We start from the raw sequence: 20535 nt of genomic DNA on the forward strand, positions 1-20535 counted from the left end.
AGCTACATAACTAACATGATGGTGAAGTATGTCTATTTTACATCCCTATCTGTGAACATTTTCAACTTGATCAAATGCTACACAGTTAGGAAACTCTGCAGAAAGTTGATTTGGCAACTAAGTGTTGAGGCAATGTTAGAGGAAAATATTTTCATCTCTCGGGTTTACAGGAAAATCAATAAACTAAAAGTGTGAGATAACACAGCTGTTCTGAATAATGGCACGGTAGACAGATTACTAAGAGATTTGCCAGTAATGGTAATGGAGCTGGAAGCGGGAACAATAAGGTGACCTCTGGCTGAGAAATGAGGAGAGTTAAGCATCAAATGAGATCTAAGCAAATTGAAAGTGTTACAAAGACAGAAAGGTGCTGTGTGACTAATTTGTGATAAGGGGTGCTTTTAAATATAGGTCATGGTGTGTCCCTCAGCCAAAGGCAGTGGGGTCAGTTTGGGACACAAATGAAGAAGTAAGAAGTGTGAAGTACAGAAATCAATACATGCTAGTTAGGGGACCAGCAGTGAGTGATGGCCCAGTAAGGGACTGAGTCATGTTAGTGTACGTAATCGATATTCCAAAATGAACAGACAGACTTCTGCAGGTTCCTTTCCTGCTGATAAATAGGGAGAATGTCCTGCAGTCCCATTTTACTGGCTCATTCATACAATGCTTATGGTAAATTGGCTTTTCGGTAATTGCACAAAACACATAGCCATAGGCACTGAGGAAGAGTCTTCTCAGTGAAATGCCATAATGTATCGTTTAACATTTTATGAGCCAACAATTTTCACTGTCCAAAAAATATTAATGTGCGAAGCATAAGCTTGGTAGAGGGCTCCTACTTCCCACACATTTCGAGTTTGTTTAAGAGCTGAATCTCATAAAACCTGGGAATTGGCTTCACAGCTAAGACGAGTTTTGAAAACTATTATTCGCAGGGAACGAGGATTCTGTTAAAAATATATATGTAAAAATGTAAATGAAAGTCAGAATGCTAATTAATAAATGGTCTTTTCAAATGCTTGGATTTAAGAAGCCAGATTGCATAATATAATCATACTAGTTCACACTGTCAGTGAGATGTGAAAGAAACAGAATTGTAACAGCCTGACGTGGTGTTAATTAAGGTGGCTTGTGCAGGGAAAGAGTAGCACTCACAGATGGAGATTCGCTGTGTGGCTGTAAACAACCTTCTGGTAAAAGGTAAAGGTATCCCTTCCCGTACGGGCCAGTCTTGACAGACTCTAGGGTTGTGCGCTCATCTCACTCTAGAGGCCGGGAGCCAGCGCTGTCCGCAGACACTTCCGGGTCATTTGGCCAGCGTGACGAAGCTGCTCTGGTGAACCGGCACCAGAGCAGCACACGGAAATGCCGTTTACCTTCCCGCTATAAAGCGGTACCTATTTATCTACCTGCACTTAAGGGTGCTTTCGAACTGCTAGGTGGGCAGGAGCTGGGACCGAACGACAGGAGCTCACCCCGCCACAGGGATTTGAACCGCCGACCATGCGATCGGCAAGTCCTAGGCGCTGAGGTTTTACCCAGAGCGCCACCCGCGTCCCCCAGCAACCTTCTGAGGGTGCCCTAAAATAATCTAAAAGGAACTTAAGACTCCATAATTGTTTCTTTGGTGGCTAGTCTATTAGAGAGCCAAATTTTATTTATTATAGAGTTTATTACTATACAATATTGGTATGCATGGAATCACAATCAGCTCGCATCAAATTAAAAAGTGATAAAAGCACTGCTAAACTTCAACCGGTGAAGTCTATGATGGATTAATGGCAAGGCTGCATGAGCTAATCAGATTCTCTGGGAAGCTCACATGGTTGACATAGCTGTTCCCTGCTCTTGCTTGTTCTCAGCATCTGAGAATGCATTAACTAGCCACAGGCCATGCTGCTTTCCCCTGTGCCTGGGACTGCCTGGGCGCAAGGCTTCAGCATTTTCTGAATTTAGGGTCTTGAGAATAACTGGCAGGAACTGAGTATTGCCCAGTGGAGATCTGACTTATAGCACCCCTTCTGTGTGGCAAGTGCAATTTTTTGGTTTGAGTAACCTTGCCTGCTGCTGCTCGCTTCAACACATTCCCACTTCACCTGTTATTACTCCTTACACCAGGGGTCTTTTTTCAGGAGGGGGCCAGTCCACTGTCCTTCAGACCTTGTGGGGAGACGTACCTACCCTCTCCTGAATGCACTCCCCCTCCTGAAAAGACCCCCCCAACCACCACTCACTCTGCAGCTGCCAACGCCACCTCGTCTTTGGCAGCATTGTCATCCTCTGCCTTTGCCAGGGGTCTGCGGGGCACAGAGCCCATGCCGCTGCCCTAGCCTCCCCACTGCCACTGCTTCCTCCTGCTCGGCTCTTGGCCATACGCATCCACCTAAGTGGGAAGGAAGGGGCGTTGCCCAGAGGCATCTGCAGCTTCGGACTGGCTGCAGGAGCTTCCTGCAGCCAATCTGAAGCTGCGCCAGCGCCGCGGAAGTCAGTCCCCATGCAGCGGGGCCTCCGCGCCACACCAGTTTAGCTGACCGAGTGGGCGGCAGGGTCTGCAAGGTTCGCGGGCTGGATTAACAAGCCTGGTGGGCCGCATCCGGCCACCGGGCCTTAGTTTGCTGACCCCTGCCTTACACTTTGCCACCCCACACAGGCAATGACTTGATAGGACATGTTGTGTCCCTTATCTCACTGCCGCATTGTTGACCTGAAGAGGACTCTGAAGATGAATCTCTTCTTGAGGCACACACACACACACACACACACCCCACAGCCTCTCCTGCTTCACAACCTGGAGAAATACTTAAAGAAAATACTTGAATGCGGTTTTAATATTATCATCAATAAAATGCACTGCAGTGTACAGGAAGCATATTGTGTTGTTTCTGTAAAAAGGATGAGTAAAGCAGGTAATTATAAAATACCTTCTTTAAACATTAGTTTGCCTTTAAATCCTTAACACCTCTTTAGGCAGGCAAGTTGTTCCATGCTTGGGGAGGAACATTTAAATATATTGGCTCAAATGGAGGGGGAATTCAAGTGTATCACCATGGCTTCAGTGCTTCTTAAATCGCATTGAAGGTAAGGGAATGAAACAGTCTATTTATGCATTGGATTGCAGCCCTTATTCCCAGTCACCATCTAAAGATTGAAACAGTGACTTGAGAAGCATCCCTAATGACTTGCTAAGAAGCACTCAAATGCCATTGTCATAAATTTCTATTCAAACATAGGTACTCTTTCTTGTAAAACGACACCAGTATCCTTATCTTAGAAGAAAACATATCTTACAAGCTGCAAAAAGGAAAGTCAGCATTTGTATGGGGGGGGGAATCCTTCATTATTTTCTCCATGAAGAAAACCAGAGTAGCTTAGTAGATGGGACATGGTTTTTATCTGAAGCTTCACTGAGTTTTGTACATTTGGTTTCAATTAATTGTGCCAGGGCTCGGTTATGTGGTTCCTCCATGCTATTGATTTGAAATAGCCATTGTGATTAGACTAGTCAAGGATATGTTTATTGGCTCGGCTTAAAAACGGAAATGAATCACATTTATTTGTGCACAAAGAAATAGAACAAAATTAATGTTCCCAGAGGCAATAAGCTATTTGTGGTCCTTCCAAGCTTCCTTTCCCTCTGCTTTGATTATATATTATCCACTTGCTTTGACAAAACTCTCTTTTAGAATTCTATGAATTAGACTCATTAGCACTTGTCTGCATGAGCCATTGACACGCAGTAAGGGGAACATCCAGACTAACATAATTTGAACTGTGGAGCTTCAGTGGAAGTACAATTGCTGGGGTTTGTTCATACCCAAAACAATATTTTTCTGAGGTTTATCTCGAGGGAAAGTTGTTCTGTAAGTTTGAGGCTGAACCCCAGCTGTATACTTTATTGGCTGGAATGACATCATGAGTGTGCCTACTATGAATGTGTTTAAAAAGCAACAACATGAAGATAAAAAACATTCATAAAGCTGGATAAACATGCAAACGGGTACAATGAAAAACCTGGGAAAGCAGCCTAAAGAATAGAAGGAGGTGGAAAACAGACAACTCAAGTTCATTTAGCTGATAAGTACATTTGTCAAAAGCAGAACAAATGTTAAGGAAGGCAAGGTTCACTGCAGGAACAGCAACGAGATATCTTTTCTAAGGGACATCTCTTCACACACCTTGAGACTGTGTAAAGGCAAACTGAAGAAGCCTTTGTGTCATTTCCCCTTTGAAATTGCAAGTGCAGCAGCCAGGAATATGAAACTGATTTACAAAAGATCTTAACTTCCTGTCAGTCAGGCCTTATAAAGTGTTTATTATTGTCCTTTTAGAGTATATAACGCAAACATGGTACTGATGAGTGTTGAAGAGTGTTTATTAAATTATAGCTTTCAAATATTTCTTGCCAGATCCAGCTTCAAAGTTTCTTTTACCTTGCATTTCATAGATGCGTAAAGCTGAAGAGTGCAACCCAAAGTGTAACGAGTTTCCATTCAGAGTTGTTTTTCTGTTAGATGTTGTACATTGATGGGAGAACTTGATTATGTCATTCAAGTTTAAAATCTGCATAGGGAAGTTTATATATTGCAAGTTATCATGAAGTTTCTCCAATGGTGCCATCAGTTCTTCTGACTAGGAAAATCGCAACAGTCCCTTTCAACTGGATAGATACTAAAAGCCTTTCACCATGTGGAAAGGATCTGCTGGACAGCTACTAGAGGGTGCAATGGTGGAAAAGAAGTACAGTGGTACCTCGGGTTACATATGCTTCAGGTTACATACACTTCAGGTTACAGACTCCGCTAACCACGAAATAGTACCTCGGGTTAAGAAGTTTGCTTCGGGATGAGAACAGAATTCGTGCTCCGGCGGCATGGCGGCAGGAGGCCCCATTAGCTAATGTGGTGCTTCAGGTTAAGAACAGTTTCGGGTTAAGAACGGACCTCCAGAACGAATTAAGTACTTAACCCGAGGTACCACTGTAAGCCTTTTGCACCACTATCACTATAACATGGTAGGCACAATAATGAGCTTGTACCTGTGTTTGGTCAGATTCATCTTGGGCTTTACACCACTTGCAGTCCATCTATTGTCCTTCTTTGAAGACGGGACCTGGAAGTGACCATGTCAAGAGCACTCCCTTTAGCGCTACACTGTAGCAAGACCAGGGCTTGGACAAGCACACCAACCATGTTGGTTGGAAAAATCCCCCAGAGCAGTCGGAAATCCCTTATATGCCATCTTAATAGGTGCCCCTGGGACACGGGTGGTGCTGTGGTTTAAACCACTGTGCTTCTTGGACTTGCCAATCAGAAGGTCAGCAGTTCGAGGTCCTGCAATGTGGTGAGCTCCTGTTGTTCAGTCCCAGCTCCTGCTAACCTAGCAGTTCGAAAGCACGCCAGTGCAAGTAGATAAATAGGTACCGCTCCAGCGGGAAGGTAAATGGCATTTCCGTGCACTGCTCTGGCTTCGCCAGAAACAGCTTAGTCATGCTGGCCACATGACCCGGAAAAACTGTCTGCGGAAGCAGACAAACACCAGCTCCCTTGGCCTGTAAAGTGAGATGAGTGCTTCAACCCTAGTGTCATTTGTGACTGGACTTAACTGTCAGGGGCCCCTTTACCTTTACCTCATAGGTTCCCCAACCCTGCAGGGTGATTTATGATCAGGTCAAATCTCACATGATTTATCCATGATAATGGATTCACGATAAGCCCCACTGCTAAAACATTTCTGTTCTCCTGCTCTGTTGCATCAGTAAGATCCAGGGCAGGTCTTTCAATATGGGTTGGGCACTTGATATACCGACATAGTCTCATGTTTATCATGAAGTCCTCAATGAGCACAGTAGAAGCAGCATTGGTATGGCTATTGAAGCCCCCAAAACATGAGTGGAGTTCTTCTACACCACCTCCGAGACCATCTCAGGCAGGAAGACTGTTGGCCAGCATGTTGGTTGGTATACTGAGGTCTCCTCCCCGCCATATGCTCCAGCACCACCAACTATTTGTGTTGGGAGAACCCATAGAACAGCACACAGAGGGGAGGGGAGGGGGGATTGTTCCATCTGGCAAGCTGTAAGGCTTGCACAGATAGAATGATTAGAGAAGCACGACATTGAAAGAGTTTTAGACCCTAAACCACCACTAACTGAAAGAATGTCACGTGTTCCACTGACCTCCCAGAGTTTTCTGATCTGAAGGAGACATGCTGGTGGTAGTCTCCATGGGCTTTCTTTGGGGTGGTAACTTACTTAGGAAAAATCTTCCCTCTGAGCTGCACCTCAGCACAATGTTGACATTGCATTTCATTGGCAAGTGAAGATGCCATCTCTTTCCCCAGACTTTTGGGGCACTGTGGGTTAAACCACAGAGCCTAGGACTTGCTGATCAGGTCGGCAGTTCGAATCCCTGTGACGGGGTGAGCCCTTGTTGCTTGGTCCCTGCTCCTGCCAACCTAGCAGTTCAAAAGCATGTCAAAGTGCAAGTAGATAAATAGGTACCGCTCCAGCAGGAAGGTAAACGGCGTTTCCGTGCGCTGCTCTGGTTCGCCAGAAGCGGCTTAGTCATGCTGGCCACATGACCCGGAAGCTGTATGCCAGCTCCTTCAGCCAATAAAGTGAGATGAGCGCCGCAACCCCAGAGTCGGCCATGACTGGACCTAATGGTGAGGGGTCCCTTTACCCTTTACCTTTAATGTCATCCATCTCGGCTGCACTTGCAGCTCAGCAACTAGTTCTGATGGAGCAGCATTTCCACTTTGCATCATCCTCCCACTTCCTTTCCCTTGTGTGCCTTTGTAAGCACAATATTGCAGCCTGTATCTTTGTTTTTAATTGAAGTGAGCTGCTTTGGGAGATGGCAATGGACTGAAAAGAGGGATAAAGAGAGATCAAATCAATAAATGGCTCTCTGACTATTTACCATCACTTGTTATAAATAAGTTATAGAACATCTTGGGACTCATTGCCTAAGCAAAAAAGCTCCTGGCTTCTCAATCTTTGGCGCTCTCATTCTGTTTCATTTCAACCTTGTTGCTCCTCTGCCAGTAACTGGCTCATTTTTTTTCTTCTTCTAAGAGCATTTCTGCCTATCACTTCTCACTCTTTCCTGACGTCGGCCAACAGGTATACTCAGCCTTGACATCTTGACTTCTTCAGATAACCTTATCTTATCCATGGCATAGTTGTACCCATTATTAACCATGCCTCTGCAAGCCATTCCAGGTGTCCAGTGTTATCCTGAGCCTTCATCCTGTGAATATTCATACCCAAGTGATGGTCAGATTGAATTGTGGTCTGGAAGGGTACAGCAGTCTCCCCAGGAGCCTTCACATTTGCTCTGAGACTTGGTTTGGTTCATAGGCACCAACTCCTAGAGGCCAAGGTCCCTTTGCCTCCCCCTAAAATATTTGAGCCCCCCCCAAAAAAAAAGTTGATAGGCATTGCCATTCAAATGGCAATGATTGATTATACATAGGGCAGGACTTACCTGCCCTCCCAATTTTTTTTATTCAGGTTGGCACCCCTGATTTGGTTTAAGCATGTCATCCATACAGGGTCAAGATATACAGTATACATTTCTGCTTATTAAAGGTAAAGGTAAAGGGACCCCTGACCATTAGGTCCAGTCGTGACCGACTCTGGGGTTGCGGCTCTCATCTTGCTTTATTGGCTGAGGGAGCCGGCGTACAGCTTCTGGGTCATGTGGCCAGCATGACTAAGCCGCTTCTGGCGAACCAGAGCAGTGCACGGAAACGCCGTTTACCTTCCCACCTATTTATCTACTTGCACTTTTGATATGCTTTTGAACTGCTAGGTTGGCAGGAGCAGGGACCGAGCAACAGGAGTTCACCCTGTCGTGGGGATTCAAACTGCCGACCTTCTGATCGGCAAGTCCTAGGCTCTGTGGTTTAACCCACAGCACCACCCACGTCCCTTTCTGCTTATTACTAAGATTCATATTCTGCCTTTCTGGTTGTTGTTTTTTAATCTGAAGCTGTTTCCCACTCCACCCCCCACCCCTAGCATGCACTGCAAATGGTTCTTTGATTCTGTTTACTTGTTTGGTTTCCAAGAACCAGTCAATTCCCTCCCTTCCATCTTGCCTTAGCTTAGTGTTGCAGGATCAGAGATGCTTTGCTTTCATTCAGTCATAAATCAACTTTCTTCCTAACTTCAGTGATGAAAAAGAGAGGCAGTTTATCAATCTTTGGCAGCAGGGTTTCTGTGTAAAATTCAAACTGCCTTCTTATCTGCTTTATGGAGTCAGGAGATACTTTTATTCCAGACCCAATGGCCCTCTTGCATTTCTCGGCTTTTTGACCCAACAGTTTACATGCTTACAGAGAGAAGAAATTGTATTAATATATCATCTGGTAACTAATGATAATACTTCATATGTCTGATTAGGTGGCTCTAGTCTGCAAAACCATATACTGCAACAGTTTTGTTATTTTTAAGGTATCGCAGGACTGTTTGTTGTTTTTACTTCTGTCATGGGTACACATACCACAAAACTATTAGCATTCAGTGTTTCAAAGGCTTTAAAAGTCATTGTAAAACTTGATGAATAATTTTGTGAAATAGGGATAAAGAAGCAGTTACTATCATCTTAGTAGCAAATCCTACACTGCTCTCTACTGGAAGAGAAGGATTTACATGCAGTTCTTATATGACCTAAATCTCTGGCTGAGTTATCCAAAAACCACTCCCAAGCTTTATACTGGATTAAAAATAAAAAATAAACGAAACATTGTCTAATCTGTTTCAAGTAATTCTTCAGTTATTGGTGGAGCAGAACAAAAGCTAAACATTCCTACAAAGAGTCAAGTTTTGGGGGCTCCCACTTAAGCCCAACATCTGTTCCAGAAGTAACGCAGGAAAACATGTTATGGGTTGCAGAGCTGATGCGTTAGTAAGTTTTGCAAAAGTATTCGTTTGTCACATTTGTATGGAAAAGAACCTGCCTAGACTTCACTGTTTCAGAGCCGTATGAATTGCAGTGAAAATGGTCTCATGTTTTCCTCTTGAAAACGAGTTCGAGTAATGCAATTTGTCAATTGTGTATCCCAGTTTCAAGAATGCCAAGGGGGGGAAAGGTCAGAAATAGCACGATGGAGTGCGACACATCTGTGCTGTGATTTTACAACTCATTGAAATAGCAGAGCAGTACATAGGCTCAGCCACCTGGGTCCCTCTACGGATACAGTGGTACCTCGGTTTTCGAGCAACTCAGAAGCTGAATGTTTTGGAACCCAAACACTGAAAACGTGGAAGTAATTGCTTCCCATTTCGAACGTGCCTCCAAACTCGGGGCGGCTTCCACTGCGTTTCCCCCCTCTTTTTTCTCCGTTGACTTCACCGACCGCCCTTTGCGCCTCGGTTGTCAAACGTTTTGGGAGTGGAACGGTCTTCCGGAACGGATTATGTTCAACAACCGAAGTACCACTGTTTCTTAAATGAGAACTGCCAGATCACTAAGAACTTTTACTTACCACCTTATATGCGGAGGTCTCAGGGTGGTTCACAGAATAAAATAAAAACAAAAACCACAAAAGATATAATCAAAATAAAAACAACAACCCAATAACACCCCCCAACCCCCCCCCCCACATTTTAAAAGGGTATAGGATGTCAATCAAATCAACCAAAGGTCTGGTTAAAAAGGGGCGGTTTTGCCTAGCGCCTAAAGGTGTATAATGAAGGTGCCAGGCGAACTTCCCTGGGGAGAGCATTCCACAGACGGGGAGCCACTGCAGAGAAGGCCTGTTCTTGTGTTGCCACTCTCCAGACCTCTCAAGGAGGAGGCACACGAAGGAGAGCCTCAGACGATGATCTCAGGGTCCGAGTAGGTTGTTCATATAGAAAGAGGCATGTGGAACGAGGTATTGTGGTCCTCAATTCTTGCATTCATCCTGGATATGCTAGTGTGTGCAGAGATGGGAGCATACCTGTCAGCTTCACCCCTAACATTGCTGGACACGTCGAGTTGGGCATGTGGGCTGATGCAGATACACTCGTTCTTCTACACCAGCAGTGGGGAACCTGCACCCCACAGCCAAATTTGGTTCACCAGGCCATTTTCCATGAACCATGCCTACTTGCCCCACACGTGATATAATATGTGATGTTAAGGGTGGAACAGGTAGCGATGTGTCTGGATTGGCTGCCCACACAGCTGATCCCTGCAGAAAGTTTGGATTTGATATCCCGCTTTATCACTACCCAAAGGAGTCTCAAAGCGGCTAACATTCTCCTTTCCCTTCCTCCTCCACAACAAACACCCTGTGAGGTGAGTGGGGCTGAGAGACTTCAGAGAAGTGTGACTGGCCCAAGGTCACCCAGCAGCTGCATGTGGAGGAGCGGAGACGCGAACCCAGTTCCCCAGATTATGAATTTACCACTCTTAACCACTACACCACACTGGCTTACCACAGAAAGCAGGATTGAACTCTGTACCCAGTAGCTGGTGGGTGGGGAGTACAATCCCACTTGGTCACACGATCTCTTCCCATCCCTGCGGGTCAGTCAACAGGTGTCAGTCAATTTGATATCAGATTATTGTCCTGCCCAGCTGTCAGAGTTTGCTCACATGGGTGGCAGGAGATAAAGGTCAGGCCCATCAGGCCAAAAAGTTTCCTCACCCCTCCTCATTTTTGTCTACATAAGATGAACACCTGAAGAAGTTCCAAGTCTACCAAAAAACACCCCATCATCTCTGGTTTCTTAAAATTGATTAACACATATTGTCCACTTCACAGTTCCTCTTTAGAGTTCAGAGCAGTTGTCTCCCAAATTTTGGGTCTTGATCACTACTGGAATAGCAGTAGTTCCCAAGTGCTCGTATACATAATTTCAGAAATAGCCTGGAACATTATCCCTGCATTCCAGGAAGCGGGTGAAGCAAACATGAAGATAGAATGCGGAAAGAAGAAAAATAATTAAAGGCACACAGGGAAGAAACAGAACACACAACTCTGATAAAGCTAAATAACTGGTGCACTTATTTTCGCATTAAGTGTAGTTGATGAAGTTAGTCCAATTTGCTTTTGGCAAAAAATTACCAATAAACTTCTCTCTAGATTAGAGTGTGGGATTTGGGGTGGGTGGTGGGTGGGAGGAATCTAATGGAGCTATTAATATACCAAACTGATGCGTTTTTAATGCATTTGGAATGGGGGGGACAGAGAACTTGTTTTTGAAATTATGAGGAAAGGGCTAAATAAAGTTGCTGTGAATCTGAATCTGTAATATACCAACAACATTTTTAATAATAGCCAATTGGCCTTACTACAATAGAAATTATGTTTGAGATTATATATGACACATGCAATACCTTTTATTTTTATTTACTAAACACTCACTTTATCTGTGACCCCACACATTTGTGTGTATGCACAAGCTTGTAAAATTCACAGCAGTCGAGTTTTGTGCGCTATTCTGTGTTAAAAGGTGAAATTTGTCCATGAGATCTGATGCTTCACAAAAATAATTGTGACTAGTCCGTTCAGCTTCTACAAATATTGAAATAGCCTGTGGCACACTGTTTCTGATTAAATAAATGAATGCCACCTTTCTTATTTTATTTCTTCAGGATATATTCATCCCCTGAATTTTCTTTATAATTCAAAGTTTTCACCTAGCGACTGGGTGGAAAAGTTTTGGTAGTATTTAAAATAAATATGTTATATGTTCAATTATTTTCTGCGGAATGTAGATTCTTTAGAAATAAATGAAAACCTTGTGTCAGTGCCCAGGTTACTTGCTGAAAGTATTTTTTACTAAGGAAACTGATGGAAATGCTGGTTTTCATATCTTCACTACTTAAACCAACGCTCAGTTTGAAAACACATGGCTTATTGTCAGGAAACTGACATCAGAGCAACAGGAGAAGGAGAGGCTCTCTGATTCTGCAGGAGAAGGTACCAGCACCAGGGGGAGACGCAGCTTGATAGAGGGGGAAGGAAATCAGCGTAACACCAAGGATCCAGGAGAGCAAATGGGAGAAGAGGGGGAAGGGCTCCGGGATTCTTCCCTGGACGTCAGTGAGGAGAGCACTGGTCCTCCACTACCCACGCCCTCCCTGCGCAGAAGACTCCCGCACAATGAGAGGCGGAGACGACTGGGTGTCAAACAGCTTTTATGCTGGAAAAGGTTTAAGAAACGCCCACAGACAGATCCTGTTAGCGACTGAGGCAGCCACGCGGAGATGGGCTGTGCAGTCAAGACGGTTTAACCCAGGCAGTTAAGCTCCCAAACGGGGACAGTTTACGCACGAGTAACTCCAAACCACTACACTCATGCTTCGGAGTAAAAGTTGTGCATTTCTTCTGGAAACCCTGGGATGCTGTAGAGAGGAAACACCTTTTTTAAAAAGTCTGCAGTGGTCTTAGTCTATTATAGCTACATTAATCACCACATTATACATTTGCTTGCATGAAGCTTCTGTGTTAACTGAGCACAGAAATGCGGTTCTTGTTTCTCAGGATAGGCTTAAGGACCGAAGTGAAAAGAGCAGTTAAGATTATTGATAACTCAGTGTTAGTTGTGTAAATATGATAGACCATCACCGGTATGAGCCGATGGTGCTTTTCCATGCTTTTCAGGGAAGAGATTTCAATCTACTGGAGACCTCCATAAATAGAAGCAAGGATAATCCTGGAACAGACTTTTGGGCCAATAGGGATTGCAAGGGGAAGAAGGAAATAGATCCCCACTCCGCTTTCAGTTTGCAGGAGCCGAGATCCATGCCTTGATCCATTCCTTGCTTGCAAATTATATATTTTGGGATTCAAGGGGGAAATGTAAGTGTTAATATGTGAGCAGAGGACTTGCTTGAGGCCTCAAAAATGGTATTCCAAATTGTTTAGAGAAACAGATAGCACTGGCCCTTCGGCATTGATATTATTGGTGTTGAAAGGGGGTTGTGTTCACTGTAGCTGCAACTTTATCACTCGTGTGTGAAACTATTGTGAGATCAGCTATCGTGTTTCATGAAGTGGTTCAACAGCGGAAACCAGTTGGAAGAGTAAACCATAAACCTGCCACGTGTTCAGCATTGCTCACTAGCACATGGGTGAAATAAATGGTGATTAATTTGTGGATGTAGCATTCTGCGAAGTCATTAGTTCTTCTGCGCCTGCAGTAAGTTGGGAGAGGGGTAGAAGGCACTGCAATAAAGTATTGATGCAGATGTGGCTCCATTCCTGTACAGTGGTACCTCGGGTTACATACGCTTCAGGTTACAGACTCCGCTAACCCAGAAATAGTGCTTCAGGTTAAGAACTTTGCTTCAGGTTGAGAACAGAAATCGTGCTCCGGCGGCGCAACCGCAGCAGGAGGCCCCATTAGGTAAAGTGGTGCTTCAGGTTAAGAACAGTTTCAGGTTAAGAACGGACCTCCGGAACGAATTAAGTACTTAAGCCAAGGTACCACTGTACATGCAAAAGCAGCAGCAGTCTGCTACTATACTTACATAAAACAGGGGCTATGGTTTTGTTCTCTTGGTTTAATTATTTACTTGTGTTTTATCTCGTATTATATTCTGTGAACTGCCCTGAGATCTTCTGAGGAATTTAATAAATTTAATAGACATACAAATTTAATAATATATAAATAAGTATGTAAAACTAATAGATAAAATAAAAACAAATAAATTATAGCACTGCTTCCCATAATGCTCACCCACACATTTGGGGTAGAGAACAATCCCATAGCTGTCAACGTTTCCCTTTTTTAAAAGGGAAATCCCCTTATTCTGAATAGGATTCCTCACAAGAAAAGGGAAAGGCTGACAGCTATGCAATCCAAGTGCTTCTTACTCTTTCCTCCTCCTGTTCTGCCAAAAGAAGGATCTGTAGTGGCCATGGCCAATCTTTTCGACAAACCGAAGGAATTAAAGTGCCACTCTCACTGCGCTATTGTACATTTTGTGCACCGCAGCCTCAGGCTACCCACCCATGATCTATGGATTAAGGCAGTTGTGCATGTTCATCCTTCCCTCATTCGTCTGGTATAAGACAAATTCGTCTGGTGTAAAAGTGGGGTGGCGCTGTGGTCCAAACCACTGAGCCTCTTGGGCTTGCTGATTGAAAGGTTGGCGGTTTGAATCCCCGCAACGAGGTGAGCTCCTGTTGCTCTGTCCCAGCTCCTGCCAATCTAGCTGTTCGAAAGCACGCCAGTGCAAGTAGATAAATAGGCACCACTGCGGTGGGAAGGTAAACGGTGTTTTCATGCGCTCTGGTTTCCATCACAGTGTCCTGTTGCACCAGAAGCTGTTTAGTCATGCTGGCCACATGACCTGGAAAGCTGTCTGTGGACAAATGCCGGCTCCCACGGCCTGAAAGTGAGATGAGCGCCACAAACCCATAGTTGCATTGACTGGACTTAACCGTCGAGGGGGTCCCCATAAAATTGTAGGGTTAGACCAGAACCTGTGAGGGTCTTGCAGTCCCCATCCAGGGGTCCTTTACCTTTTTTTGTATATAAGTAACAATGTGCTTAAGCAAGGTGTTATGATTGCTACCAAAGTCTTCATTTTCCACTCCACAATGAATGTACCATTGAGAGCTTTTTGAGTTTCACCTTGATCCTAAGCATTTGTGCCAGTATATGTGTCAGGAATGCTGGCACAATATTGTGAATTATGCTAATGTGTTGGCCCTACAGCATGTTTTAAGATGGGTCCATTAGTTTTGTGGCTCTGTTCAAGCTGCCAATGTTGGAAAGAGACCAAACTTCAAGCACACTCTGATTTTTTTTAAAATAAATAATATATAACCTAAAATAATGCCATGACATTTGTTGCTGTTACATTCATTGCTAAAAGTCATGCCAACTCCAAGTTTGTGATGATTACAAGAAGAGAAACACTGCTATTTTAATTATGAAAATAAGGATTATGCAATAGCATGTAGAAATCTATAAAATGAAGCAAGAAATGTTTTAATGTACGGTAAGTTAGAAACTTTTAGCATAAGTGGAAATATGTTTGCGTGTCTTTATACTTGCATATTCCCCAGAGAGAAATAGTTTGCAGCTACAATTCTGGCTAGTTAGTTCTTTTCTTTTCTTTTCTTTTCTTTTCTTTTCTTTTCTTTTCTTTTCTTTTCTTCTCTCTCTCTCTCTCTCTCTCTCTCTTTCTTTTTTGGCCAATTATTTTTATTGATTTTCCATAATTTTTAACAAATTGTCACCAAATTAATACAAAATTAATACAATTAATACAAAATCAATACAGTTATTTCAAAGGCATTTTTTTAAGAAAGGTAACAAGCATCCACTACTTTTCTCACAAATTACAATGTTTTCAGTTTCTTGGCAGCACAGAAGTGGAGCAACCTAAAGGCACAGAAGTCGTGAGAGATGCTGTTAGAAAACTTAAGGTAGGAAACTCTTTTTAAATTTACTAGATACAGTTAGAAGCAATGCCTGATCTGTTCTAAACATATGTGTTGCATTCCCTCTATGTTTATCCACCCCCTGCTAGAAAATCTCAGAACACCAATATACTCTTCCTTCAGTGTACAGTTGTACCTTGGATCCCGAATGCCTTGCGAGTTGAACGTTTTGGCTCCTGAACGCTGCAAACCCGGTTTGTGAACGTTTTTTGGAACTCAAAAGTCTGATGCGGGTTCTGTGGCTTCTGATTGGCTGCAGGAGCTTCCTTGGTTTCTGGATGTTTTGGAAGTTGAACGGGCTTCTGGAACGGATTCCGTTCGGCTTCCAAGGTATATATTGTGTGGAGCCTTGATACAACCATTCATAGTTCCATTTTTCATAAGTGAAGTCATGGCCCCCTTCCACACATTACACTAATCTCCTGTTAAAGGTTCATCAGTTTTTGTTCCAGACCTTAACTCCAGTATCCCGTGTTTCTTCTTGTTTTCCTTCTCTGCTCCAAGTTTGTGGTCTCCTTCCTCCAAATCTATATTGTCCTCTCATTGGACACAGCTTCAGAGGGTTCCACCCTCTTATCTCTGTTTCCCCAAACGTCTCACTCTGCAGGCTGGCTGGAAGGCATCCTAGCAATTCCTCTCCTCTCCATTATCCTGTTTCTCACAGCTTTCCTTTTTCTGATTCCTCCCCGGTTTTTGCTGTCTCTCGGCATACTAAGAATAGAAGGGTGTCTTCCAGCCTGACCTGATTCATTGCTGCTGGGACTTTTTGCAAAGACTTACAGAGACACGGTGGCATTGATGTGTGCTCCTCACAATGTGCTTGTAACTGAAGGACTTGGCGCACACTTGCAATATACCTGTGCTGTGATTTTCACTTGATTTCACTGCAGGAAAGCATGCAGGCTTTCATACAGAAAAGAACAGTGTCCTGAAAAACAGCCAACGGTTAACATTCCCAGAAATGTCAATTTGTAATTGTGAAAAACAGAAATAAGTTTAGGGATCATTCACTCCCCGTCCACTAGAACTGGATCTCTCTCTTTTTTTAATCATGATTTTTATTGAGTTTTCCATATTCCATTTCATTTCATAATACATATCCAAAGCTTACGTTTTTACTCAAAAAGAGCAACGACCTCCTTCCCTCTCTTTTCTGACTTTCCTATAACATTAACATATTTATCACATTTCTATAATCACTTCTTTACCTTATATGATCATTTAAAAATCACCCTCTCATTTGTAAATTAGCTACTTCTTTCCTCATTACCAAACATTTCACGTTAAAGCGACAAATGTTTTCAGGTGTTTACAGTTTTCTTTCAAGTAATATATAAATTTGCTCCAGTCCTTTTGAAATCTATCATCTGGTTGATTCCTAATTTTCCCCGTCAACTTCGCCAACTCCACAAATTCTACCATCTTTATCTGCCAGTTGTCCAGGGTGGGGAGTTCTTGCTGCTTCCATCTTTGGGCCAGTAGGATTCTTGCTGCCACTGTGGTGTACATGAACAAATTTACATCTTTTTTGTGGATTTCCTCGTCAATTAACCCTAATAAAAATGTTTCTGGTTTTTTTTACTGAAATTGTATTTCAATACCCTTTTTAATTCATTATAAATAATGTCCCAGAAGATTTTAACTTTAATGCAATTCCACCACATATGTAGGAAGTTCCCTTCCTTCTCCCTGCATTTCCAACATAGTTTATCCTGATATCTATACATTTTGGCAAGTTTACTTGGTGTGATGTACCAACGATAAATCATCTTCATTAGATTTTCTTTGAGTGCCACACACACCATGTAGAATTGGATCTTTATGTTCTGTTCAGATGCAGGTGCTGCACAGTGAATCTTGTAATCCTTTTGTGTTATTTCTGTTCATGTTGACTTGCTTTCTCAGTCTCCACTGCTTTTCCACCAGCGATGCTTGCAAAGTTTAAGCAGGGGGTTCCACCCCGCATGATCTAAACAGGCTGAGGCCTGGAACAGTCTGCTTTTAAATTGACTGAAACCAGGTCCACAGCCCAAGCTGCTGCTGGCCCCTTCTTATCTGATTGGCCCATTCAAACTAGCTTTTTTCCCCATTCTGGGTGACTGCAGAGGGAGGTTCCCACATCCCCCAATGGTCATGCCAGGATGAAGATAGCCCTGGGACTGGACTGCAGTGGACCGCAAACTACCCCTCCCCCAGAGTCTGTCAGGAGCTCATCCTACACTCGGGTAGGACCCTGGCTGAGACACATGCCCGACTGGCATGTTCTCTCCCTCCTGGTCGTTCATTTGGGAGCTTCAAAAGCTTTCTTCTGCCCGAACATCACAGTGACCGATGCCAACAGACACCGGCACACTTAGGGATCCGCAGAGTCTTCGCAGTTCGCGTGACAGACCTCAGCAACTCAGCATTTTGGCTAATTACTTTATCTACATATAAACACACACGGAGCACTGCAACATGGCTCCCCCTCTCTCTGTAGCATCAGACAGCAAAGAGAATGAACAAAGGACAATAGTCCTACTTCACGGAACACAGTAACACAAACATCCTGTCTCCGTCACTTCCCACTCTGTGAAGTCAAAATATACACCGTCATGTGATAGACAAAAATCCCATGACTGCAATCATGGAGCAGGAATTCTAACAGAGTCCCAGGTAAGTGGCCACTGTTTTGAAGTCATTTGCAGCCCTTTTTAAGTTTGAATCCAACTGAAAATGGGGTTCACACTTTGCCCTTGTTGCTAATGGCCCTTCCTCCCCTTGCTGAGCACTCTCTACACTTTTACCTTTGCATGGAAGCGGATGAGCAGGCAACAGTGGTGATAAGGCTCAGGGAAATCATTTTTTTTTTAGCTGAGTATCAGGTAAGCAGACACCAATCTGCAATCCTTTTCTTTCTCCAGTGACCTCCTGCAAAAGGACATTGATTTTTTGTAGAAGCAGTGTGGGTAGAAAGAAGAATGCAAAAAATGACTTGTACAAAATTTTTCTTTTGAATGCTCAAGGAAGAATTTCCACATTTCTGCTTTGCACCAGAGCTGTCATCCCCAATATGTTTCACTAGGTTTTTTGCAGATACTTTTTGCTTCCTTCGGAATTCCTCATGCTGTTTGCCTGAGGAGAAATCACAACATTTACTTCCATTTTTGCTTTAGGCAAAAAATCATTGTTGACAGTTAATTTGCATTTTACATTATGTGAGAGTGGGAAGAACGCTGAATCAGCCCTTCACAGATAATGTTTGGTCATCCAATTTCTTAGTAAATATCGGTCTTAATCTTCCTATGCACTTGTTGACCACTAAGCCATATATAATATCTAAATGATCCTCAATCTGGTTTAAATTCTCAGTTAACAACTTTATGTTAATGCAACGATTAGGATAAGGAAGTGTAACCATTTCATTAATTATTTCCATATGCTATCCTGAATTTATGAGACATCGTAGGAATTGAACACTGAGGGCCATTGCTGACCCCAGATACTAACCCTGTGGTCAACAAATCCTTGACTCAATTTCATATATACACTAGAGTCATAGTCAAATATCCATTTCTTTTTTAAAGGATAAGCCTATTTGATCCCAATGTCCCATTAAACAGTGGGGGGGGGGGGGTTCAACTAAAAGCTACATCTGGAACATAAATTATTTTTTAATCATCAGCATCTGTCATCAGTATCTGTATGCACTGCAACAGTTCAGAGAAGGCAACAGGATTGTTCCTCCAATAAGAAACTGATGCTAAAATTTCCATTGTTTTAAGAACTTATGCCCAATAGCAGAAAGACAGCCGGAATAAAAACATTTGCAATGGTTTAAAAAGACACTGAGGCTCAGTTTGGGAGCTCTCCAGTGTCTTGGTTATTGCAGGAGCTGTGAGCCTTTTGCTCTTGTTGTTCAGCCTTGGAGCACAGATCATATTACTTGGAAGATTAACTCAGTTAATTCATCTCATAACCAAGAATGAATACATTGAACCCAAAGAAGTATGAATATTTCCATATGTCTGGATATTTTAGATATAGGGGTATCTTTTATATGGGCAGAATTTGTATAAAATCTCAGACGGCTGAATTAGTGTGGGAGAAAGCGTAGAATGAGGAAAAACTAGAAATTGATTCTTAAATGTTAGAGTTAAAAGTCTGACGGAGTAGCAGTCTGAGAAACGAAATGATATCCAGCGGTTCATGCTAAATTTAAATCCTCCTCCATTTTAATTCTCTTTAAAGATGCATCATAGAATTTCTGTGATCCAGCTTAAAGCATGCTCTGCATGAGAATACTTAATGGTAAAAAATAAAGATGTATTCCTATCTGTTCATTATTATTATTACTGTTAAAAGAAATGTCAATTAAAATTTCATGAAACCACAGTGGTGTCACAACTTCAAAAAGAACTGAATTAATTGGAAAAGAGGGAGAACATGTTTTAAGTGTTTAGGCTCCTATTAGAGGAAATTAATCATAAATCTTGGGGCCTAATTAATACTTACTTTTTTAATGTTTCCATGTATTTGGGTTGTGATCCAAGTTCAAGGCACTTGTTTCATCAAAGGCCTTGATGCTTCAAAGAGTTGAGCACATACTCAGAAATACTATATGATCTCAAATGTCCATTCACTACTAAAAGGCTGTGTAGCTTTGCAACGCGGGAAATGTTGCTTGCTCACTCTTGACCATAGAACGTTAAAATTGCTTGAACTTTGCTGAAGATGTGTCCAACTTAAAAGCCCACTTATGATTCAAGTGATAAAATAGTCGACAATGTAGGGGCATCAAGGTGTTAATTCCCTTTCCCTTTCCCCACAACTTATTAATTTATGAAACTATTACATATGGCACTAAATAATTTGATTTTCCCCAGTAGGTGGTGCTAATGCTCTACAGCAAAAAAGAGACATTTTTGGCAGGCTTAATTCTTTCCTAGTTCTCTTCCAGTTTATGATTTATGCCACTGCTATCAGTAATAAGTCATTACACTGGGCCAGGAATTGTTAATATTATTGAAAAGAAACACTCTTGTTGCATTATCAACTTTTCTATACAGCATTCTCCTGTGGAACGCTGTACTGTTAATTTGGAATGCTTTCTGTTCCCTTGCGCAGATGTGAAAAAATAGTATAAATCATCATTAC

General features: G+C 42.7%; 1 protein-coding gene across 7 annotated transcripts in view; it reads left to right on the plus strand.

Moving 5' to 3' along the window:
* GULP1 (GULP PTB domain containing engulfment adaptor 1) overlaps window positions 1-20535 on the plus strand; it is a 170422-nt gene that overhangs the window by 114627 nt on the left and 35260 nt on the right. For all 7 annotated transcript variants that reach the window (XM_082205671.1, XM_082205673.1, XM_082205672.1 and 4 more), the window contains one exon: window positions 15313-15384. In XM_082205671.1, the coding sequence (XP_082061797.1) occupies window positions 15313-15384 (72 nt within the window). The remainder of the gene's footprint in view (window positions 1-15312; window positions 15385-20535) is intronic.

The sequence above is a fragment of the Podarcis vaucheri genome, assembly GCF_965113315.1.
Source record: "Podarcis vaucheri genome assembly, chromosome: 1".
Lineage (NCBI taxonomy): Eukaryota > Metazoa > Chordata > Lepidosauria > Squamata > Lacertidae > Podarcis > Podarcis vaucheri.